The following is a 25,401-nucleotide window of genomic DNA, read 5'->3' as shown; positions in this document are numbered from 1 at the left end:
TTCTTGCTTAATTGATCTTTGCATTATACATTACATGAGTTGAATAATTTAACCCTTCTAAGTGGGAGTGAAAAGCTATTCCTTCGTGAGGTTTTCACCTCCGTATAGGATAGCAGATCGTTTTCGGGATACATATGTACCTATGCCTTCGTGAGATTTCCATCTTCGTATAGTCATAGGGAAAATGTATTCCCTTGATCCAAACTTGATCTATATGAACCTATAAATGGTGAAGATCGAGGAATCTGCTGGTTCGGGTACCTTTGCCGTAGAAGTCGAACCTCATATAATGAACCTTAGGAATCCACCCTAGGTAGAGCTACACTAAACCCTAGTAGATACCTGAATAGTTGTTTTTACTATTGCTTGATTACTTTCAATGTGTATACATGATACTGAGTTTTCGTGTTTTATTTTGATTGCATGGCATTTCATTTCATTATAAAAGGCGTCGGTTCATATTCAGTTGCTAGATAGAAAGCTTATCATGGAAAAAGGGTTTCTTGATAAAGTGGAGGATAATGCGGCTGTCCGAACTTGGTCTGAAACGACGCAGCGAGAGAAAGGCGATAGTTTGGCTAATGGATATGTATCAGAATTATGGGACTTTACGTGCATCAGTGTAACTCAAAACAATTTGCAAGAGTTGAAGGAAATCTCGGATCAGTGGAATGACAAGGTTAGATAGTTATTTTATAATAATTATGAGGATTTGCCTTATTTTCTTGATGTGAAGATAGACAAGCATTTGTTTCGAGCCCGAGCCCAGTTTTGGAATCCTGCTTACGGTTGCTTCACATTTGGGAAGGTCGATTTGGTGCCTACGATAGAAGAATATGTGGCTTTACTCCGATGTTCAAAGTTTCAAGTGGACAAGGTCTACTCAAGAGCGATAAATGTGCCAACCTTTTCGAAGAAGCTGATGAGTATAACAGGGATGAGTGAGCAGTGGGTTGCTGCATGGATTAAGCAAAAGGGGGATAATAAGTGTGTTCCGTGGAAAAGTTTGAAAGATGCAATTCTAACTCACCCAGACATGAGGAAGAGGTTAGATGTCTTTGCTTTAAGTATATATGGCTTGGTTGTCTTCCCCAAAGCCTTGGGGGATGTTGATGAAGTAGTCACCGATTTATTCGACCTGCTTGATAAGAGGGTCACACCAATTTCGGCAATTTTGGCAGAAACTTTTAGGTCATTGAGTGCATGCCAAAAAGCGGGAGAGGGTAGATTCATTGGATGTGCACAGCTCCTACTCACATGGTTTCATAGTCACTTTTGGAAGGTTGATAGGGTTTTGTACCGGGTTTTCTCTGAAAATTATTTGCCACTAAAGGAGATTGTAGCCACACCGAGGAGAGACGATATTTCGGAGGAAAAGTGGATGGGAATTCTTCAGAATCTTCAAGAAGAGGACATCAAGTGGAGAGCTTCTTGGTTGCTTCTAGATGAGATCCTGTATAGGTGTGGTAATTTCGATTGGGTTCCACTGCTTGGCATTTGGGGAGCTGTTGGATATGCCCCATTGTTAGTGCTAAGGCAGTATAGGTCAAGGAAATTTATACCTGCGACCCAAGGGATAGTTGATTGTGAATTTTCGTACAGAGATGATGGTTATAGAAAGAAGATTCTAGAGATGTCTAATGCATAGAAACAGACTCACCGAATGAAGAGGTTAGCTGTGGGTCCAATGACAACTCCTGAGTATAATGAATGGTGGGTTAGGAGAATCAACGACAATATACCCAAGATAAGTCAAGAAAATAGCTAATCAATAGATGAATGTTTGCGGGTCGTCCCTTCTGAGTTGGAAATCATAAGACAAGATTTTGAAAGAAGAAATGCGGAGTTAGAAAAGAAGATAGAACAAATGGAGGAAGAGAAGATGAACTTAAAATTAGACATAGATGTTCAAAAGCTAAAAACTGAGAAATTAAGAAAAGGGAAAAACAAGGTTGAGGAGGAGTTGGATAGTTTGAAGGCAGATTATAAAAAGTTATGCCTGTCAATAACAACTACTGGGCTGGGAAAAACTTCAGAACTGTGGCGAGCAGAAATTCGAGAAGAAAAGGACAAAGTCGATAGATGGGAACAGAAATTTCAAGAGGTTTAGACACGAAATGAGGATTTAGAGAAGAGTTTGTTAGAGAGCGAAAAGGAAAAAAGTGAGCTAAAGGACAGGGTGACCGAGTTGGAAAGATCCCTTCGTCAGTATCAAAATCAAAACTCTGCGATAGAATTGAGGGCAAGCTTGAGCAAGATTGAGGAGATGAAGAAAATAATAGAAGAGTTAGAAACGGCATTGCAAAATTGTGAGATCCGGATTAAGTGCTTGGAAGCAAATGAAAATCGTAATAATGAACAGCTCCACTACTTTCAGAATCAAGTTAGGAGCTGAGATCATATTATGGAGGAAGCTGTGGTCCAGATTCGAGAAGTAGCTGATCACATACAGACTTTAGTAGTGCAGGCTAACATGCTGAGTGTGAAGTATGAATTAGAATCGGATCGGGGGCAAGAGTTAGCTTTGTTACTTAGGAAGATTAGAATTTCGAGTAATAGGGAAAAATTTTATTTATAATTCACTTTATGTAAAGAAATTTAATTTCTAGTAAATTTTTCTTAAATGGAATTGAATCGAAATTGACGCCTTTTTGCATTTATTTCATGCATTGCATTTGCTTCATATGCATTAAAAAATATTAAAAGATTCTAATTAATTTAAATCACTCCTAAGTTAATCTGGAAACCAACCAGCCTACCAAACACCGCTACGGTACTCGATCAAAAACTAAGGACATGGACCAAAGAATGGAAAGGTTAGAACAGTTCCAAAAGGAGATGCGGGATCAGCTTCAACAACAAATGAATGAACAGCTTGAGAAAATTCAGCAAAAAATGATAGATATAATGATAGAATCTCAAGGGAGTATGATAGCTCAATTAACTCAGTTGTTAACCGGAGGAACTGATAAATGAAATGGCTATGTGCTCAATGCTGAAGAAGGAGACAGTGAGGGCCCTGTTTATCCCTCAGGCTTTACCTCTCAGCATGGGGTATATCCACTCAAATCTCCTGTCACCATAAAGCCTCAACAGTTTTAGGCCAGTGCTGTAACACCAAAGAATTTTCAGGCTGGATCAGGTTCTAATCTCGGAGATAACCTTGTCAATTCTGCTATCCCTGACTTTGATGAAACAGTTGGAAAAGAGAATATGAATGATGAATTTCCAAAATAACTAGAAGAAAAGTATAAATGGCTGGAAGAAAAATTTAGAGCGATGGAAAGTACTGAGAGCTACCATGGGATTGACGCTAAAGAATTAAGCTTGGTTCTGGATTTAGTACTTCCTTACAAATTCAAAATGCCTGAGTTTGAGAAATACAATGGAACTAGTAGCCCCGAAGCTCATATTACCATGTTTTGTAGGCGGATGACTGGGTATGTTAATAACGACCAGCTGCTGATACATTGTTTCCAGGATAGCCTCACAGGAGTAGCATCCAAGTGGTACAATCAACTGAGTCGTACCAAGATTAATTCATGGAGAGATTTAGCACAGACATTAATAAAGCAGTACAGTCATGTGACCAACATGGTTCCTGATAGAATTACCTTGCAAAACGTGGAGAAGAAGTCGAATGAAGGTTTTAGGAAGTACACACAGAGGTAGAGAGAGATCGCCGTCCAAGTTCAGCCACTTCTCTTGGAAAGAGAAATGACAATGCTCTTTATTAATATATTGAAAGCCCCGTTCATCACACATATGTTAGGAAGTGCCACAAAAAGCTTTTCTGATATAGTCATGAATGGTGAAATGATTGAAAACGCCATAAGGAGCGGAAAGATTGATGCTGGAGGAAATAACAGAAAGCAAGCCTCAAAAGAAAAAGAAAATGAGGTGAATAGTGTGAATTCGTACAGCAAATCGATTACAGTGAACCAGCCAAGAAAGGGGGTTGCTAATCAGCAGGGTTCATCAATACAAGACTCTAGTGTGAAACCAGGTACTAAGAAGCTCCGGTTCATACCCATCCCAACGACATATGGGGAGTTGTATCAGAAGCTGTTTAATGCACATGTGGTATCTCCATTCTACTCAGAACCTGTACAACCTCCGTATCCCAAATGGTATGATGCGAACGCACAATGTGACTACCATGCGGGAATTACAGGACACTCAATAGAGAATTGCACTACCTTTAAAAAACTAGTTGAAAGACTCATCAACATGGGTGTTGTTAAGTTTGATGATTCATCCAGTACAAAAAATTCCACTACCTAATTATGTTGATAATGGGGTGAATGCGATCTATGAGGAAGTTAGAAAATGTTCATATCAATGCCATAGACACAACTGAAAAGGGACATTGCTAGATATCCACTCTCATAAACTTGAGAGTGTTCTAAATAATCGGATTGTAGAAGAAATTTCTATAGCATCTAGAGCTTACTTAGAGTAATGTTCAAAACACACTTGTTGCCTTTAGCCTAGAGGCAATAAGAATTCCTTTATGAAATAGGCTCATGTTTGAACGTCGTTATTCTAATAAAATAAATCTTTACATTCATTTTTGAGTCAATATTCTTTCATTCTTTTTGAATAATTATTCTTTCATTCTTTTGGATCTTCTTCCATATTATTCTTTTATTCATTCATAATTGTACAAGTAGTTATTCATAAATTTATACATTCTTTTGTATATTCTTTGGTATTTATTATGGGTTCCCAGATATCAATGACATGAGTAATGTTGCTACATATTCAAAATTTCCTTTTGAGCGAGGCATGTGTTTAGAGGGATTTCATGACTTTGAAAATGACAGAGATTGAAGCTTATCTCCTGACCTGTTGAGGATGGTAGAGCAGGAGGAGAAATAACTTTTACCTCAGGAATAAACAATGGAGATTGTGATCTTTGAGAAGGGAAAAGTAGTAAAGATGCATAACTGAAGAAACGAAGCAAGACCTTATTAAGTTACTTCAAGAGTTCAAAGATGTCTTCACATGGTCATGCTCAGGTTAAGCACTGACATTGTAATTTGAACGATAGCACGACATCAAAAATTTATAGTATGTTCAAGATCATAAACGATGCATTTAGAATTCTTTGCCGGGGCAATGCCTTCTTCTTTGGCTCATCATGGTTTTGCCCGTCGAAGTCAAGTTGTCATTTCTCTGTTGTTGGATTTCATCCTAATTGAATAGGAAGATCCAAAGTTTTTTCGTCATAGTTAAATTTCGCCCTAAAAGGCTTTATGAAAGAAATTTGATCATAAAGAAGATCTTATGCATACAAGATGAAGGTGGAAGATTTTATGTAAAGGACTTTACCTAGAAAAATATTGATTCTGATCAAAAGGGAGAACAAAGACTTGCCTAATCCTATGAGTTCAGATTCAAAAAAATGAAAAAATTATGATGAAAAAAAATAAAATAAAAAGAAAAAATAAAAAGAAAGAAGAAAAGGAAAAGGAGAGGCCAAGGCAAAAACCTGCAAAGGGCACCTTGAGACCATAGGGGATTTGAGTTGAAAACCCAAAAAGGGTGGCTCAAATTTTGGATCAAAATGGGGCATGAGATGATCAGAGTTACTCAAAAGTTGATCAAAATGGGGCATGCAGTGATCTTGCTTTGCCTGAGACGACAGGAAAGGGTACGCGACATCTTGGGGCATCGACCAAGTAATGTAGATCTCCTAAGCACATGTCAAACTCAGAATAGTCTTTAGGAAGTTTGTACAGAGAAGTTCAAGTTGCGATATCTGGGGCACCTAGTTTTTATACTATTTATATTTGCTTATTCTTTGAATGCTTCATTCTTTTTCAAGATAAAAGTCAATTCCTCTTTTATTCTCAATATTCTTGATAATTTATTCATTGCAAGCTATGCTTTCAAATAAATTCTATTTTATCCATCGCTTTGTTCTTTTTGCAAGCATGTTGCATTAGAATAACGATTAATGGACTAATAAAACTTTCACAAGGGAAGTTTTGCATATTACTCTATAGTTTCTAAATAATACGGGAACCTGAAACAGGACTATTGTTTATAATGCACCAAGCTTAAAAGTTGAAATGTCTAAGGAGGAAAAAGTCTAAATTAAGACTGTTCTTTTGGATTTTGTTGTCTAAATATTAATTGAATGAGATGACAAGAAGTCTGGCTTGGTGACAAAGCTTCAATCACCAAGGAGTAAGAAGAAGTTCTCTTTGGAAAGAAAACCCTTCATTTGTGCATGATCATTTGGTATGACACCCTAGGAATGGTGTAAAAGAGTTTCATGATCTGCATCCTTGAATTACGATAGGAGAGGATTGAGAAAAGCCAAATTTTTTCTACCATTGGGTCACAGTGGAAGAAAGATGATACAAATTTTGTGTCTCAGTGGATTGAACTTTGAGGTTTACAGTGGGGGCAATCTAATTAAGTGTTTCTTTGAAAACGCCAACTGAGTTGGAGGGCATTGTAGCACGTCAGTGATAAAGCCTTAATAAAATTTGAGCAATGATAACCTAAGTGATAAAGGAGGATCATTCTCGAAAAATGAAATTCTACATTCATTCAAATGTCGTTCATACATGTCTAGTTAGGAGCATTTGATTCATTCTGATCATGACATCCTAATCAATAGACATAATTAGGTTCATGAATTGAATTATACAGGTCATGTTCCCCAAAGAACAAACCAGTGAAATTCCAGCCTTGTCTCCCTGAACGGCAGTGGAGTAGGTTAAAAATAGCAGATCTTGCCTTTCTGTACTGGCAGCGAAGCAGATCGAAGATATTAGTCTTATCGCCCTGACGTTACAATGGAAAAGATTGAAGCCACAACGGCAAATCTTATTTCCCTGGCGTTTTAGCAGAGCAGATTGAAGTCACAACGGTGAATCTTATCTCCCTAGCGTTAAGGCTTGGATTAGCTGAAGTGGAGCGGATTGAAACTGTGGGCAGCGAATCCTATCTCTTTGGCATTATAGTGGAGCAGATTGAAGCCGCAACGGCGAATCTTACTCCCATGGTGGTGTAGTGGAACAGATTGAAGCTACAACGACGAATCTTGTTTACCCAACATTGTAATTTAAAAGATTGAAGCCGCAATGGCGAATCTTATTTCCCTGGAGTTGTAGCGGAGTAGATTGAAGCCACGACGGCGAATCTTATCTGCCCGGCGTTAAGGCCTAGATTAGCTGAAGTGGAGCGGATTGAAGTTATGGGCAGCGAATCCTATCTCTTTGGCATTACAGTGGAGCAGATTAAAGCCGCAACGGCGAATCTTACTTCTCTGGCGGTGTAGTGGAACAGATTGAAGCTACGACGGCGAATCTTGATTCCCTAACATTACAATTTAAAAGATTGAAGCCGCAACGATGAATTTTATTTCCCTGGCGTTGTAGCGGAGCAGATTGAAGCCACGACGGTGAATCTTATCTCCCTGGCATTAAGGCCTGGATTAACTGAAGTGGAGCAGATTGAAGCTGTGGGCAGCGAATCCTATCTCATTGGCATTACAGTGGAACAGATTAAAGTCGCAACGGCGAATCTTACTTCCTTGGCGGTATAGTGGAACAGATTGAAGCTACGACAGCGAATCTTGTTTCCCCAACATTGTAATTTAAAATACTGAAGATGGCGAATCTTATCTCCCTGAAGTTGCAGTGGAGCAGATTAAAACCAATAATCCTATCTTCTTGAAGTTACAGTGGAACGGATTAAAATCACAGATCTTATCTCTCTGAAGTTACAGAGAGCAGATCGCATCTAGTCTTATCTCCCTGAAGTTGCAGTGGAGCAGACCTAAGAAAGCGAGTCTTATCCCCCTAAAATTGTAGTGGGGCAAACTAAATAAACAAATCTTGTCTCCCTAAAGTTGTAGTGGAGTGGATTAGAGTGATGAATCTTATCTCTCTGAAATTATAGTAGAGGAGATTGCATCAAATTCATCTTTAAGTTGCAGCAGATCAAGTTGAAGCTATAAGTCTTATCTCCCTGAAGTTGCAGTGGAGCAGATTAAAAATAGCAAATTTTGTTTTCTTGAGAAACTACAACGTACGAATCCTATATCCATGGCATTGCAGTGGAGTAGATTGAAGCATTAGTTCATATATCTCTGAAGATGCAGTAGGAAGGAATGAGGCTATTTGAAGAAAAAGAGTACCAAGTTCCAGCACGACCGGGTAAAATTAGGCATTTTTGAAGTCTTTGCTCCGTTCCCGTTACACGATAACGAGTAAAAAGGGGCAGCTGTAATACCTAAATTTTACCCCGCCCTTAATAAACAGTCCAATTTTTTTTACAAAGCTAAATCCAAAAACAAAACAATTGGCCCAGAATACATGGCCCAAATTGAAATATAACAGATGCCCAAATCCAGTGGCCCAAAGTAGTGGCAGAAACCCTAGGGTTTCTAAGGAAAGTGTTAGCGCCGCAGCCACAAGCCTCGCACTTAGCCGCATCCCCGCTTCACCTGCATGTCAAGAAAAGAAACCAAACAGTATATAGAAAGAAGAATCAAATATTTGCAAAATCAAATCAATATGAATAGATTTATTTCTTTCTTTATATTTTTTCATTATGGCTATAAAAAAGCCATTGATACACTATAAAAAGGATCCAAAAAAATCAATAAGAAAAATAATTATTTTCACAGCAAAAAAAAATCAATAAGAAACATAATTATTTTCACAGCAAAAAGACAGTTCAACATCGAGAGAGCAGAAATCGATCTAAGGTTGACATTTATTTTTTTCTTTTTCCTTAAATCTACAGTTTTTTTATCATATATTTCGATCTATATACGAAGAAAATAAATAGAAAAAAGAAAGGGCAACCTCCGTTGGAACTCAGATCGCTGCAGACGACCAGAAATCGAAAGGTTTCTTGAAGATTTAGGGTTTTTGCATCGGTATTCTGAAAGTCTCGGGGTTGGATTTGGGTTTAACGGTTTCGAAAGGCGCAGATCCGAAAATTTTTCTTCTCCGGCCACCGCAAACGGCGGTGCCGTGGCCAAAGACCAATGGCTGGCGCGGTGGCCGATGACCGGTCGATGATCGGCCGATGCCGGATGAGCTGGGGTGAGAGAGCTTCTTTGAAAGGTTTTTTTTTTGTTGTTTTTTTTAAAAGGGAATGAAATGTTCTTTTTTGAACCAATTTTGGCTTAAATAGCCAATTGAAAACGGCGCCGTTTAGGCATGGGTTGACTCGACTCCGACCCGACCTGGCCTAGGATTTGCGTGTTTTTTAGCGGAGGGGCAAATTACGCTTTTAGTCCCTTCGCCTTTTAAAGTTTTTACAATTATGTTTCTTTTATTTTTTTTAATTTATCCATTTAATTTTTCTTCGATTTCAATTTAATCCTATTTGAACGATGCCGTTTTGGAGGAGAAGGGATAATTTCCTTTCCAGCCCCTTCTGAATTATTAGCGTGTTCAACAGGGTCCTCCAGTCTTCAATTATTTACGAATTTACCCTAGATTTTTGTCTACAGTTCAATTTAGTTTTTTTATTTTCTTTATTCTTTAATTAATTAATAATGTAATTATTTTTTATATATATGTAATTATTTTTTTCAAAATTCTATATATGTATATATTTATTATTTTTATATGTGCACATGCGGATATAATTTTTTCTAACAAATATTTTTTATATATATACATGTATATATTTATTTTTTTAAAAATGCTCAAATATATTCCTTGTACACATATTTTATAATATATATGTTTATATATTTCTTTCTATAAAAATTATATATAATTTGTTATATAAATTCTATAGCCCAAATTTTTATATGTAAATTCATGTGTATTTTTTTTAATTTCAAAGTATATATTTTGTACTTTTTTTTTCTTTATATTTTTTTCTTTATTTCCTTAATTTGTTTATTGATTTATGTTTTATTATATTTTGTTCATTTATTTGGTACTTTGCATGTCATGGATTATTGTTTTTTATATATATTCATTTCGTTTATTTATTTGTTTATATTATTTCTATGTCATTGTTGTATTTGTTATTGTGACATTTATACATACAATATAACATTACCTCATCTTTTTACTCGAATTTAAAAATAGAAATTTTCAAAATAGAGATAATACTCGTATTTAGGATTTTCAAGAAAATTGAGCCCTAGCGTATTGGGTTTCGATTTCCTTCGCTAAATCTAATAATCGAGAATTGCTCTTTGATAAAAAAATAAAATGAAAAAGCTTGTTGTTGGGAATTTAATATGTTGTGTCCTAACGCATTGGATGTGACGTATTGATTTCTCGAGACAAAGATTTTTTAAATATATATATATTAATAAAGAAAATATTCAATGTTTGGGATGTTGAGAAATTGTGCCCTAACGTATTGGGCTGCGGTTTCGTCATAAATCTTAAACAATTGATTATTCTTTTAAATTTTATCACACAAATCTTTTGAACAAACTCATCTTGAAGAAATAAAATATCGTGCCCTAATGTATTGGGTGTGATGTTTTCTGTTTCAAAATGAGGGAGTCTTAATAAATAATTTAATTTAATTAAGGATCGTATTTTTAACTCTCGACATTAAGACATTAATTAATCAATTTGGTACCAATTTTTGGGTGTTATGAGGGTGGTAATCCTTCATCGAACGTAACTGACTCCCGAACCCGTTTTTCTAAAAACTTGTAGACCAAAGTCGTTTAGGTGATCCAATCACACCTCAATAAAAGATTGGCGACGACTCTAAATTTTCATCGACAACTAATTTTTGTTTTTTTCCAAAAAATAAAAATGGTTTCGACAATTACCTGCAGATATGAAAATATATAGCTTTAGTCAATAAAAATAGAAATACTAAATTAGAAAAAGTATATATCAAACTCGGGTATCAAATAATATATTAAGTCTATATAAAAATAACATAATATATTTATTATAAAATTAGAAAACAGATATACCTTAAATAATTAAACTCTAATCCGACTAATATTTTAAATGAAACAAATAATTTTCTTAAACTCTTTTTTCGAATTAATATTTTCTCATAAACTCTTTCAAAATCCGAAGATAATCTTCAAGTTTGTGCAGGTACCTTAAAACAGATTCGAGAAACTGGCGACTAGCAATAGTGGGACTTGAAGAAGTTACACGTTGCAAAAATCTAGAGGAGGAACGTGGCGATCGTGTGACCGTTTATTGGCTTGAGATTTGGGGTGGTTTAAAAGCCCAGGCCCAGGAGACAGAGACAGAGGAAGGGAACGACTTCCAATACTGTCGTTTTAAGGTTGTTGTCTTCATCGTCTCGACTAAAACTATGTTTCCTTGTCACTTTCCAGCTGCTTTGGTCGCATTTGCAAATCCACACGTCCCACAATTATAGGAGTAAATTGCACCAAACGTCCCTACATTATGTTTGACATTTTAAATTAGTCCTTAAACTTTAAAACATTCTAATCACATCTTTAAACTTTGGAAATCATAGTAATCAAGTCCTTTCATTACTAAAACTGTTAATTTCACCATTAAGTGATAGATCAAATCATATGGAAATCATTTAAAATAATAAAAAATTAACCAAACTTATTTCACATAAGATCTAATGTGTCACTTAATGGTGAAATTAACGGTTTTAGTAATGAAAGGACTTGATTGATATAATTTCTAAAGTTTAAAGATGTGATTAGAATGTGAATCATGGTTTGGAGACAGTTTACTCTTTTATTAAATATATTATTGTATGAAATTCAATGAAAGATTTGAAAATATTTATGTTAATTTTTCACTCTTTATTCAATAATTTGTTGATATAAGTTTGATGTTTTTTAAAATGTTTAATAATACTCGAGTTTAACCTTCTTTTTAATATAGTATTTGTATTTTTTTTGTCCAACGTGATACATATATGATATATTTGGCAAAAGTTATACATGTTGATACATGAAGGCAACGGTGTTAATTTTTTAATGTTTAATTTGAGTTTTAAGATGAATTTGTGAAAATTAATAATTAAGTAATAATACTAGCAATTAATTTACATTAAATCAATCATAAAATTTGGAGAGAAAAAATCATAGCCCTTAAATTGTATTTAAAATATTCACAATTAACACTAAATTTATCTATTAAAAAATCATAAAAAAATTCAAAACTAATAATATTAGCAAGTAACTTTCATTAAATTAAACATAAAATTCGAAATGAACACACAAAAAAAGTTAACATCGGGTAAAAGTACTATAGAGGCCTCTACACTAGGAGTCAGATTGCATTTTGCTTCCTCTACTCAAAAAATAGGCAAATTAGTCCATATTCATTAGTTCGAAGAGCACATTAATCATTTCTTTTAAAAATTTTATCCATTTGTATTGTTAAAAACTGGCATGGCTAATAATCAAGCAATGATATGTGGCATACCACGTGTACATCATGCTAACATACAATGACAAATTTTTAACAACAACAATGGATAATTTTTTTAATAGAATGACTATTTGATATTTGATTAACGTACAAGGACTAATTTACTCATTTTTAAGTAGAAAGGGTAAAATGCTATATAACTTCTGATATAAGGGTCTCCATGATAGTTTTACCATTAACATTGTTACCTTGAATACCAAAATATATATTTTATCAAATAAAAATACCACATTAAATAAAAAATGTAAATGCCATATTAAAGGACAATAAATATTATATTAATCCTTCTATATATATCTATGCAATTCAACCTTATCTTATGTATGCATGAAAGTCGGGTTATTTCCAGGCTCTTCTGACGTGCACGGCTGCGAAATTTCCAGCACCAAAAACCAGTCAATATCATCTTTATTTTTTTTCAAGTTTTCGGTATCGGATAATTACATTGAATCGCAACTATAAAAGTCGACTCAAGCTAGACCCTGAATCAAAGATTCAAAGGCAATATTTTTCGAATCACAGGTAAGACATTTTTGATGTGTTTTTTTCTCTTATCCACCATATTTGAATTTAAGACCTTATTTAAGATACATCAAGTTGTTTATCAAGGTCAAGGGTGCCCTTGATTAAATGATATAATTTTCCTTTTAGTCCCTCTTTAAGTGTTCAATTTAATCTTTCTTATTTTTGGTCAAATGAAAAATTTGCATTTTAGTCCTCTTTAAAGAATTATTTATTCAATTTATAATATTTTAACAGTGTTTTAACTTTCGCTCCCACATTTTCCAATTGCTGACTTGTAGCTTGATATATATTTACTTCTCCTAAAGCGATAAAAATTTAAGGTAAACTATATCATAAGTCACTCAATTATTGTCTTTTTTCTTTTTTAATTATTTAACTATCAATTTTTTAAATTTAGTCACTGAACTATTGCTTTTTTTCTTTTTTGGTCACTCAACTATCAATATATTTTTTAAAAATTTGGTTACCCAACAAATCGAGATATTTTTTGGCTAATTGCCGTTAAATGCTGTTAAATCTCTTACGGGAGGATGACGTGGCAGTTAAAGAATCAGTATTATAACAAATTAGTCTTCAACTTTTACATATTATATCGATTTGATCATAATTTAAAAAAAGTAATCCTCAAAATTTATAAATAGTCTTAATTTGATACTTAAAATTTACCTTACGCTTCCACACCGCCACTACCATCCTTCCATCAATCCATTTAAATCAAACTAAATAATTGTAATTTAAAGAAAAAAAAGTCAAAATAGAGTAGTGACAAAGGAATACGATCTGTTTTTATTGATTCACTCCAATAACTTTTCTTTTTCTTTGGGTTGTACAGGCCCAATTTTGCCCGGGCCCAGTACACTCAAAGCAGACCAAAACCAAACCAAAAATTAATAAACAATTCAAATTACAATTCAGCAAGCCCATACCAGCAAAATAATAAAACAAGCCCAAAACTTATAGCCCAATATTCAAAAAACCTTAGCCCAACACCCAATAGTAGAAAACAACAATCCCTAACCCTAGGTGCGCCGCACCTAGGGCCTGCTGGTCAACCACCCTGCGGTTTAGCAGCCACCAACTCCTGCCACCGCCACCTGATCTCTGCCATCGCCGTCATCCACTTGCCTGCAGAGAAATGACAAGAATAGATTTAAATATTGTAAAAAGTGGCTATAAAGCCATATCAAACATTGTAAAAAAGAGGAGGGGGGAATCGGTACAAGACTGATCTTTACGTCTGTAAAAGGGGTTTTTTTAGAGAAATAAAAAGCAGAGATTCAAGCATCAATAAAAAAGCAAGCAACGAAAGAGATTTGAAAAAAGAAAACGCAAAGGTTTTATTTATTTATTTATTTTCGAACTCTTTTTATATATATATGTTTTTATATATATACACATAAATATATTGCAAAAAAAAGTCACACTTTCAAATATTTAGGCCACCGTGAACGGCGGCGCCGTTGCCGGTGACCGGCGACCTCCGCGGTGGCCAACGGCCGGACCCTTGGCCGGTTTCTTGGAGAGCAAAGAGAGAGATGGGAGGTTTCTGAAATTTTTTTGTTGAAAGAGGGGAAAAATGATTTTTTTTTGCAAATTTTTTAACTTATATAGGATATTAAAACGGCGCCGTTTTGGAGGAGTTCAGAAAGCCCCAAAACGACATCGTTTTGACATGGATCAGACCATATCCGACCCAAACAGCCTAGGATCCGTATTTTTTTTGGACAAAGGGGTTGTTTGCGCTCCCAGTCCATTCGCTTTTGAGGCTAGTTGCAATTGGGTCCTATCCTTTTTTACGTTTTTTAATTTTGCCCCAGATTTTTCATTTTTCTTTCAATTTGGTCCTTAGACCGTTTAAGAAGGAAAACGTATGGAACGATGCCGTTTAAAGGGCTGGGAATAATTTCCCATTCGGTCCTCGCCCGATTCCAACGCTTCTCATTGGGTCCTCTTTCTCTTTATTTATAATTTATACCTTTTAAATCCCATTGTATCCTGATTTAGTCCATTTTTTTGTTATCTTTGTTATTTTAGTTATTATCATTCTCATATATATATTTTTATATTTTTTAATTTTCATGAATATATAAATACATACTTATATATTTTTATTATATCCTACAATATGTACATATATATACCTTTTTACATTTTTATAATTTTATTTATTTATTTGCATTTTCATTATTATTTTGAACGAATGTTCTAATTTTATTTGCTCATATACTTGTTATTTTGTATGCTATTGATTTGTCTTTTTATTTAACTTATTTTCGTAGCTATTGCTCGTATTATTCATACTTACATTATCGGGTTCATTATTGTTTCGTTACGAGTATTAATATCGTGTTTTATTTCTACTATTTCGTGTTAGATTAATTTTATTCAATGCATAAATTGTGATTTTTGAATAAGCAAAACCTCGTGTTTGGATTCAAGAAGGTTGTACCCTAACTTACTGGGTTTTGATTTTCACAATAAAGCTAAATACACGAATATTTTCAAATTCAAGTTTTAAGCGATCTTGGGAATTAAGAAAAGATCGTGTCCTAACTTACTGGGCATGATCCCTTTTTTTAAATCTGAGAGAGCTAAATAGCTTTTAAAAAAGTAAATTTTGGCATCCATTCGCGCATCGGGAATTCAAGACATTGTGTCCTAACTTACTGGATATAATTCTTTTTCTCGATTAACGTGAAATGTCATTTTTCCTAAAAAAATTTCAACATTTCAATAAAGGATCGTATTTTAAATCTCTTCAAAGTTTTCAATCTTCGACACTAAGACATTAATTAATCAACTAGGTACCAATTTTGGGCGTTACGAGGGTGCTAATCCTTCCTCATACGTAACTGACTCCCGAACCCATTTTTCTGAATTTCGTAGACCAAAATCGTTGTTTTAATAAAATCAAATCGTTTATTAAAAACAACCACTTTTCAAGGTGATCCGATCACACCTTATCAAAAAATATTGGTGGCGACTCCCGTTTTTGTTTTCATTTTCAAAATCCAAGTCGACTCCGTTTTCAAAAAAAATGGTGTTAACAGCTTGGCGACTCCGCTGGAGACCCAAAATAAGAGAGTCAAGCCACGTGTTGATTAATTTTTGTATTTTTGTCAAAAATTGAAAATTTGGTTTAAATGTACGATCCTTTCATTGCATTTTGTCCGTTATTTTTGTGGTCTTTAATATGTTTACTTTTTTGGTTCAAGCCTTTTGATATTTCTGCACATTGCATTGCATGACTGCGGGTCACACCCTCCTAAGTGGGAGTGAGAAGCTACTCATTCGTGAAGTTTTCACCTCCGTGCAGGATAGTGGATCGCTTTCGGGATACATCTGTACCTATGTCTTCGTGAGATTTTCATCTCCATACAGCCATAAGAAAATGTATTCCCCTGAACCGAACTTAGTCCGTATGAGCCTATAATGGGTGAGGATAAAGGAATCTGCTGGTTCGAGTACCTTTGCTTTAAAACCAAACCATATGTAGAAAAACTTAAGAGCCCACCCTAGGTAGAACCATTTCAAGCCCCTAGTGGTTACCCAAATAGGCACTTTATTTTTCTTGTTTGCTTTTGCTTTGTACTAACCTGTTTCGTTTTGTTTTGGTTATGATTGCATTGCATTTTCATCATAGAAAAGAGGTGTTGATTCAAATTTGATTGCTAAATGGAAAAACTTGTCATGGAAAACGAATTTCTTGATAAAGTGGAATATAATGCGACTGCCCAAATATGGACCGATTAAACACAACGAGAGAAGGTTGAAAGTTCGTGAAGGAATATACAACTATACTTCGCTGCTTGAGGGTTCAAACCGATAAATATTATTCGAGAGCTGTCACATCTCAAAGGAAACTAAAGAGCATTGCAGGGTAAGCAATAGGTTGTGGCTTGGAAGGGATAGAATTTGGAAAATTTGCAAGCTTTGATCCTAGCATCCGGATATGAAGGAAAATATTGATGTCTTCGCTAGGAATATGAGGGCAAAGTCGCATATGTAATCCATTTTATGTAAAGAAATTTGTTTTCTAGAAAAGTTGTTCTAATGGAATTGAATTCAGAATCAATGCCTCTCTTTCTTTTTGCATTCATTCTATGCATTTGCATTACATTGCATCATATGCATTAGATTTTCACAAAATGACCCTAATTAGGTAAAAAATTTTCAGTTGCCCTGGAAACCAACAAAAATCTACCAATTAGATATCACTACGGTACTCGCCGCAAAACTAAAGAAATGGATCATAGACTTGAGAGATTAGAGCAATTGTAAGAACAGGTGCAAGCCCAGATACAAGAACAACTAGAAAATATCCAACAAAACATGGAAGAGTCCCAAAGAAATTTATTGAGCCGATTGACGCAGTTAATGGCTGGGGGGCATGATAAGGGGAAAAGCCCTGCAGTCAATCTTGGAGATGATCATCAAGACCCTGCCTATCCACCGGGTTTTACTCCGACTAATACCCAGGCACAACCGGAGTTAAATCCACAAGGGGCACCCGTACCCCAACAATATCAGGCCGATGCCTCGGCTCCGGTGAATTATCAAATAGGCTCAGGTTCCAATCCCGGGGATAATCCTACCAATCCTGTGGTTTTTGATCTGGACGACGTAGTAGAAATGGAGAAGGCAAGAGCGGACCTGCCAAAACAACTAGAAGACCGGTATAAGTGGCTAGAAGAGAAGTTTAAAGCCATGGAAAATATCGATTACCATCAAGGAATGGACGCTAAAGATTTGAGCTTGGTACTTGATTTAGTGCTCCCTCCCAAATTTAAAATACTGGAGTTTGAGAAGTATAACGGGACTAGTTGCCTTGAAGCTTATGTCACTATGTTCTGTCGAAGGATGACGGGATACATCAACAATGATCAATTGTTAATTCATTACTTCTAAGATAGTTTGATCGGGTCGGCTGCCAAATGGTACAACCAGTTGAGCCGTGCCGACATCCACTCATGGAAGGACTTGGCACAGGCTTTTATGAAACAATACAGCCATGTAACAGACATGACACCTGACAGAATTACACTGCAGAATATGGAAAAGAAGCCAAGTGAGAGCTTCAGACAATATGCCCAAAGATGGAGAGAGGTTGCGACACAAGTTCAGCCACCTCTTTTAGAGAAAGAAACCACGATGCTTTTCATCAACACTCTGAAAGCCCCATTCATTAACCACATGTTGGGAAACGCTACTATAAGCTTCTCAGATATGGTAATGTCTGGCGAGATGATTGAAAACGTCATAAGAAGTGGGAAGATAGATACGGGGGAAAGTGCCAAAAGATCAACCCTAAAGCACAAAGAAAATGAAGTGAGCAACCTGAGCTTGTATAATAAAGGGTATTCAAAATCAATCACTGTAGGCCAGCCAAGGACGGTAGCAGCTAGCTATCAAGGCCCCTCAAAGCAAGAATCCAACTCGAGGCCAAACATAGAAAGACTCCAGTTTACACCCATCCCGGTGACGTATAAGGAGTTATATCAGAATCTGTTTGATGCGCATATAGTAGCCCCTTTCTACTTGAAACCCCTACAACCTCCATACCCCAAATGGTACGACGCGAATGCACAATGTGATTATCATGCGGGAATTGTGGGGCATTCCATAAAAAATTGCATTGCCTTTAAAAAAGTGGTTGAAAGGCTTATCAGTATGGACATTGTCAAATTTGATGATTCATCTAGTGCGGAAAATTCGCTACCCAATCACATTGATAATGAGATGAATGCGATGTATGAAGAAGTGTTGGGAAGCGTTCACATCAATGCCGTACATGAAGGCAACTGAAAAAGGACCTTGTTAGATATTCACCCTTATAAACCTGGGAGTGTTCTAAATAATTAGACTGCAAAAGAGACCCCTGTAGTATTTAGAGCATACTCAGAGTAATATTCAGAACACACTTGTTGCTTTTAGCCTAGAGGCAATAAGAACTCTTTTGTGAAATAGGCTCATGTCTAAACGTCGTTATTTTAATGAAATATATCTTTGCGATCATTTTTGAGCCAATATTCTTTTGTTCTTTATGAATAATTATTCTTTCATTCTTTCTTCTAAATCATTCTTTCATTCATTCATAATCATACTGTACAGATAATTAGTCCTAAATTCATACATTCTTTGTATATTCTTTTGTACCTACAGTAGGTTCCCAGATATCAACGACATGAGTGATGCTGCTACAGACTCAAAATCTCCTTTTGAGTGAGACATGTGTTTAGAGGGATCTCATGACTTCAAAGATGACATAGATTGTAGCCTATCCCTGGACTTATTGAGGATGGTAGAACAAGATGGAAAACAGATCCTACCCTACAAAGAATCAATGGAATCCATGATGTGGAGCACAACGGTCATTAGGTCGATCTCGCCAAAAGCTTCTAGCGATCATCGATTTATCTTCGTAGGTAGAAGCCGCTTCATATGCCAATGTCACAAAGTCGACAGCCAGCAATTTTTTGAAAAATTATATGTCGGTATGGAATGCAAAAAGAATCATATCCGACAATGCACTAAATTTAAACAACAGAACAATATCAAAAGTTTGCAGTCTGTTCACGATTAATGCCATATCGCCCAAAAAAATGGTAAAAAAAACTCTGATGGGGCAACGCCTTCTTTTTTGGCTTATCGCGGTTTCACCCATTGAGGTCAAGATTTTCTTCTCTCTGAGTTTTTGGATCCAATCCCGATTGAAGAGGAATGTTCAAAGTTATCCATTATGGTTAAATGCGTCAAAAGGAAATGATGCGAGCTCACAAAAAAAAGAAGGAAAAAGAAGAAGAATAAGAAGAAGAGTTCGCCCTAGAGGATGTCACGAGAGGGGTTTGGTATTGAAGAAGATCTTCCCCATACCAAAGAACTTCAGAAGGAAGCGGATGCCAAACCAAAAAGGGCCTTATGTGAAAGGCCCTATTTGGAAAAGCGTTGATTTTGACAGTAAGGGATAACGAGGACTTGCCTAACCCTATGAGTTCAGAGTCAATAAAAATATATTTTAAAAAAAAGAAGGAAAAATGAGAGGCCAATGCAAAAACCCGCAAAGGGCGTCTTGAGACCAAAGGGGATTTGAGTTGAAAACCCGAAAATGGGGGCTCAAATTTTGGAACAAAATGAGGTATGAGGTGATCAGAGCAGCTCAAATTTTGATCAAATTGGGGCATGTAGTGATCTTGTTATACCTGAATCAACAGGAAAGGGTAAGCGACATCTTGGGGCATCGACAAAGTCCTGTAGATCTCCTAAACACATGTCAAACTCAGAATGGTCTTTCAAAGAGTTTGTACAAAGAAGTTCAAGCTACGATATCTGGGGCATGTAGTCTTTATACTATTCATGTTAAATTTTTTGTTCTTGGAATACTCCATTCTTTTTCAAGATACGTGTTCCCAATCAATTCTTTTTTTACTCTTGCTATCCTTGATAATTTATTTCAAGCTATGCTTCCAAATCAATTCTATTTTTTATCCATCGTTATGATCTTTTGCAAGCATGTTGCATTGGAATAATAATTAATGGACTAATAAAATTTTCACAAGGGAAGTTTTACATATTACTCTAGGAGTTTCTAAATAATATAGGAACCTAAAACAGGACAATTGTTTAGAACTCACCAAGTTTAAAGGTTGAAATATCTAAGAAGGAAAAGTCTAAATTAAAACCATCATTTTGGATTTTGTCGTCAAAACATTGATTGAACAAAATGACAAGATGCTAGAGCTTCAATGAACAAATAAACGATGTTCACCAAGAAATAAAAAGAGGTTTCCTGGGAGAAGAAAATTCTTCATTGGTGCATGAGGATTTGGTATGACACCCCGGGAATGGGGTAAAAGACCAAAGAGCTTCACATTCTGTATCCTTAAATTGCGATAAGAGAGGATTGAGAAAAGCCATATTTTTTCTACCCTTGGGGTACAGTGAGAGAATGATGGTACAATTTTTGCGTCCCAGTGGATTAAACTTTGACGTTCACAGTGGGGAGCAATCTGATTAAGTGTTTCTTTGGATATGCCAGCCGAGCAAGAAGACGTTGTAGCGCTTCAGTGATAAAACCTTAATAAACTTTGAGTAATGATAACCTAAGTGATAAAGAAGAATCATTCTCGAAAAAATGACATTCGGTATTTATTCAAATGTCATTCATACACGTCTAGTTAGGAGCATTTGATTCATTCTGATCATGGCATCCCAAAAACTAGGCATAAATAGGTCCATGCAATAGATTATACAAGTCATGTTCACCAGAGAACAGATCAGTAAAGATAGTAGATCTTGCCTTCCTATACTGATAGTAAAGCAGATCGAAGACACCAGCCTTGCCTTCCTGTACTGACAACGGGGCAGACTAGAGATAGCAGATATTGCCTTCCTATACTGACAGCGAAGCAGATCAAAGACATCAGCCTTGCCTTCCTGTACTGATAGCAGAACAGACTGAAGATAGTGGATCTTTCCTTCTTGTACTGACAGCGAAGCAGATCGAAGACACCAGCCTTGCCTTCCTGTACTGACATTGGAGCAGACTGAAGATAGCAGATCTTGCCTTCTTGTACTGATAGCGAAGTAGATCGAAGACACTAGCCTTGCCTTCCTGTGCTAACAGCGGAGCAGACTGAAGATAGCAGATCTTGCCTTCCTATACTGACAGCGAAGCAGATCGAAGACACCATCCGTGCCTTCCTGTACAGACAGTGGAGCAGACTGAAGATAACAGGTCTTGCCTTCCTGTACTGACAGCGAAGCAGATCGAAGACATCAGCCTTGCCTTCCTATACTGATAGCGGAGCAGACTGAAGATAACAGATCTTTCCTTCCTGTACTGACAGTGAAGCAGATCGAAAACACCAGCCTTGCCTACCTGTACTGACAGCGGAGCAGACTGAAGATAGCAGATATTGCCTTCCTGTACTGACAGCGAAGCAGATTAAAGACACCAGCCTTGCCTTCCTGTACTGACAGCGGAACAGACTGAAGATACAAGTCCTATCTCCCTAAGCAGTAGTGGAGTAGGTTAAAGATTGCAGATCCTGTCTCCCTAAGCAGTAGTGGAGCAGATCGAAGATGGTGAATCTTATCTTCCCAAGATAGTGGAGAAGCAGATTTAAGTCATTAGTCCTATCTCCCTAAGCAGTAGTGGAGTAGGTTGAAGATTGCAAATTCTGTCTCCCTAAGCAGTAGTGGAGCAGATCGAAGATGGTGAATCTTATCTTCACAAGATAGTGGAGAAGCAGATTTAAGCCATTAGTCTTATTTCCCTAAGCAGTAGTGGAGTAGGTTGAAGATTGCAGATTCTGTCTCCCTAAGTAGTAGTGGAGCAGATCGAAGATGGTGAATCTTATATTCCCAAGATAGTGGAGAAGTAGATTTAAGCCATTAGTCCTATCTCTCTAAGCAGTAGTGGAGTAGGTTGAAAATTACAGATTTTGTCTCCCTAAGTAGTAGTGGAGCAGATCGAAGATGGTGAATCTTATCTTCCCAAGATAGTGGAGAACCAGACTTAAGTCATTAGTTCTATCTCCCTAAGTAGTAGTGGAGTAGGTTGAAGATTGCAGATTCTGTCTCCCTAAGCAGTAGTGGAGTGGATCGAAGATGGTGAATCTTATCTTCCCAAGATAGTGGAGAAGCAGATTTAAGCCATTAGTCCTATCTCCCTGAGCAGTAGTGGAGTAGGATGAAGATTGCAAATTCTATCTCCCTAAGTAGTAGTAGAGAAGCAAATTTAAGCCATTAGTCCTATCTCCCTAAGCAGCAGTGGAGTAAGTTAAAGATTGCAGATCCTGTCTCCTTAAGCAGTAGTGGAGCAGATCAAAGATGGTGAATCTTATCTTCCCAAGGTAGTAGGGAAGTAAATTTAAACCACAAACCTTGTCCCCTTAAAGTTGCTGCGAAGAAGATTGAAGCTACAAGTCAAATCTCTCTGAAGTGCAGTGGAGTGGATCAAAGCAACAAGACACAGTGGACTAGAATAAAGCTACTTGAAAAGAGAAGCATAAAAAAGAAGTCATGGTTCGGTGAGACCGAGCAAAGTGGGCCTTTCTTGGTCATTGCTCTGTTTTCGTTACACGACAACGAGCAAGGAGGGACAACTATACAGGCCCAATTTTGCCCGGGCCCAGTACACTCAAAGCAGACAAAGACCAAACCAAAAATCAATAAACAGTCTAAATTACAATTCAGCAGGCCCATACAAGCAAAATAATAAAACAAGCCCAAAACTTATATCCCAATATTAAAAAAACCCTAGCCCAACACCCAATAGCAAAAAACAACAATCCCTAACCCTAGGTGTGCCGCACCTAGGGCCTGCTGGTCAACCACCCTGCCGCTTTAGCAGCCACCAACTCCTGCCACCGCCACTTGCTTTCTGCCACCGCCGTCGTCCACTTGCCTGCAGAGAAATGACAAGAATAGATTTAAATATTATAAAAAATGGCTATAAAGCCATATCAAACATTGTAAAAAAGAGGAGAAGGGGGAAATCAGAAAAGGACCGATCTTTACGTCTGTAAAAGGGGTTTTTTTTAGAGAAATAAAAAGCAGAGATTCAAGCATCAATAAAAAAAGCAAGCAACGAAAGAGATTTGAAAAAAGAAAATGCAAAGGTTTTATTTATTTATTTATTAATTTTCGAACTCCTTTATATATATATATGTTTTTTTATATATATACACATAAATATATAGCAAAAAAAGAGTCACCTTTTCGAATTCTCTGGCCACCGTGGACGGCGGCGCCGTCGCCGGCGACCGCAGTGGTGGCTAACGGCCGGACCCTTGGCCGGTTTCTTGGAGAGTAGAGAGAGAGATGGGAGGTTTCTGAAAATTTTTTTGTTGAAAGAGGGGAAAATGATTTTTTTTGCAAATTTTTTAACTTATATAGGATATTAAAACGGCGTCATTTTGGAGGAGTTCAGAAAGCCCCAAAACGACGTTGTTTTGACATGGATCAGACCCGATCTGACCTGAACCGCCTAGGATCCGTCTTTTTTTGACAAAGGGGTTATTTGTACTCCTAGTCCTTCCGCTTTTGAGGCTGGTTGCAATTGGGTCCTATCCTTTTTTACGTTTTTTTAATTTAGCCACAGATTTTTTCATTTTTCTTTCAATTTGGTCCTTAGACCTTTAAGAAGGAAAACGTATGGAACGACGCCGTTTAAAGGGCTGGGAATAATTTCCCATTCGGTCTTTGCCCGATTCCAGCGCTTCCCATTGGGTCCTCTTTCTTTTTTTTTTTTTATAATTTATACCTTTTAAATCCCATTGTATCCTGATTTAGTCCAATTTTTTTGTTATCTTTGTTATTTTAGTTATTATCATTCTCATATATATATTTTTATATTTTATAATTTATATGCATATCTATATATATATCTATATACATTTTTTAATTTTCATGAATATATAAATACATACTTATATATTTTTATTATATCCTATAATATGTACATATATATACCTTTTTACATTTTTATAATTTTATTCATTTTATTTATTTATTTATTTGCATTTTCATTATTATTTTGAATGAATGTTCTAATTTTATTTGCTCATATACTTGTTATTTTGTATGCTATTGATTTGTCTTTTTATTTAACTTATTTTCATAGCTATTGCTCGTATTATTCATACTTACATTATCGAGTTCATTATTGTTTCGTTACGAGTATTAATATCGTGTTTTATTTCTACTATTTCGTGTTAGATTAATTTTATTCAACGCATAAATTGTGATTTTTGAATAAGCAAAACCTCGTGTTTGGATTCAAGAAGGTCGTACCCTAACTTACTGGGTTTCGATTTTCACAATAAATCTAAATACACGAATCTTTTCAAATTCAAGTTTTAAGCGATCTTAGGAATTAAGAAAAGATCGTGTCCTAACTTACTGGGCGTGATCCCTTTTTTAAATCTGAGATAGCTAAATAGATTTTAAATAAGTAAATTTTGGCATCCATTGGCGCATCGGGAATTCAAGACATTGTGTCCTAACTTACTGGATATAATTTTTTTTCTCGATTAACGTGAAATATGTCATTTTTCCTCAAAAATTTTTAACATTTCAATAATGGATCGTATTTTAAATCTTTTCAAAGTTTTCAATCTTCGACACTAAGACATTAATTAATCAACAAGGTACCAATTTTGGGAGTTACGACGGTGCTAATCCTTCCTCCTACGTAACCGACTCCCGAAGCCATTTTTCTGAATTTCGTGGACCAAAATCGTTGTTTTAATAAAATCAAATCGTTTATTAAAAACAATCACTTTTCAAGGTGATCCGATCACACCTTATCAAAAAATATTGGTGGCGACTCTCGTTTCCGTTTTCATTTTCAAAATCCAAGTCGACTTCGTTTTCACAACAAAATGGTAACATGAGTGATGCGTGTAAAGCTCAGAACTTGCTGTTATCAAACAGAAAAGATAAATGAATGTTAAAATCACAAGGTGCTTCGTAG

At 36.0% G+C, this 25,401-nt stretch overlaps 1 protein-coding gene and 1 long non-coding RNA gene across 2 annotated transcripts; one reads left to right on the top strand and one right to left on the bottom strand.

Moving 5' to 3' along the window:
- Nucleotides 1-8,140: 8,140 nt before the first annotated feature.
- LOC107947526 (uncharacterized) lies at nt 8,141-9,107 on the bottom strand. The gene is made up of 2 exons (XR_001697154.2): nt 8,832-9,107; nt 8,141-8,467 (listed from the first exon to the last, which is right to left on the bottom strand). It is a non-coding gene; the product is annotated as an uncharacterized lncRNA (long non-coding RNA).
- Nucleotides 9,108-17,255: 8,148 nt separating this feature from the next.
- On the top strand, nt 17,256-17,831 carry LOC107942807 (uncharacterized). The gene has a single exon (XM_016876529.1). The coding sequence runs from the start codon at nt 17,256-17,258 to the stop codon at nt 17,829-17,831; it is 576 nt and encodes a 191-aa protein (XP_016732018.1).
- The last annotated feature ends 7,570 nt before the right edge of the window (nt 17,832-25,401 follow it).

Source organism: Gossypium hirsutum, chromosome D12 (assembly GCF_007990345.1).
Source record: "Gossypium hirsutum isolate 1008001.06 chromosome D12, Gossypium_hirsutum_v2.1, whole genome shotgun sequence".
Lineage (NCBI taxonomy): Eukaryota > Viridiplantae > Streptophyta > Magnoliopsida > Malvales > Malvaceae > Gossypium > Gossypium hirsutum.
This window is presented reverse-complemented; position numbering and strand designations above follow the sequence as displayed.

Excerpts from the sequence above, each read along its gene's own strand:
- LOC107942807 (XM_016876529.1), top strand. The coding sequence starts at position 17,256 with ATGGAAGAGTCCCAAAGAAATTTATTGAGCCGATTGACGCAGTTAATG.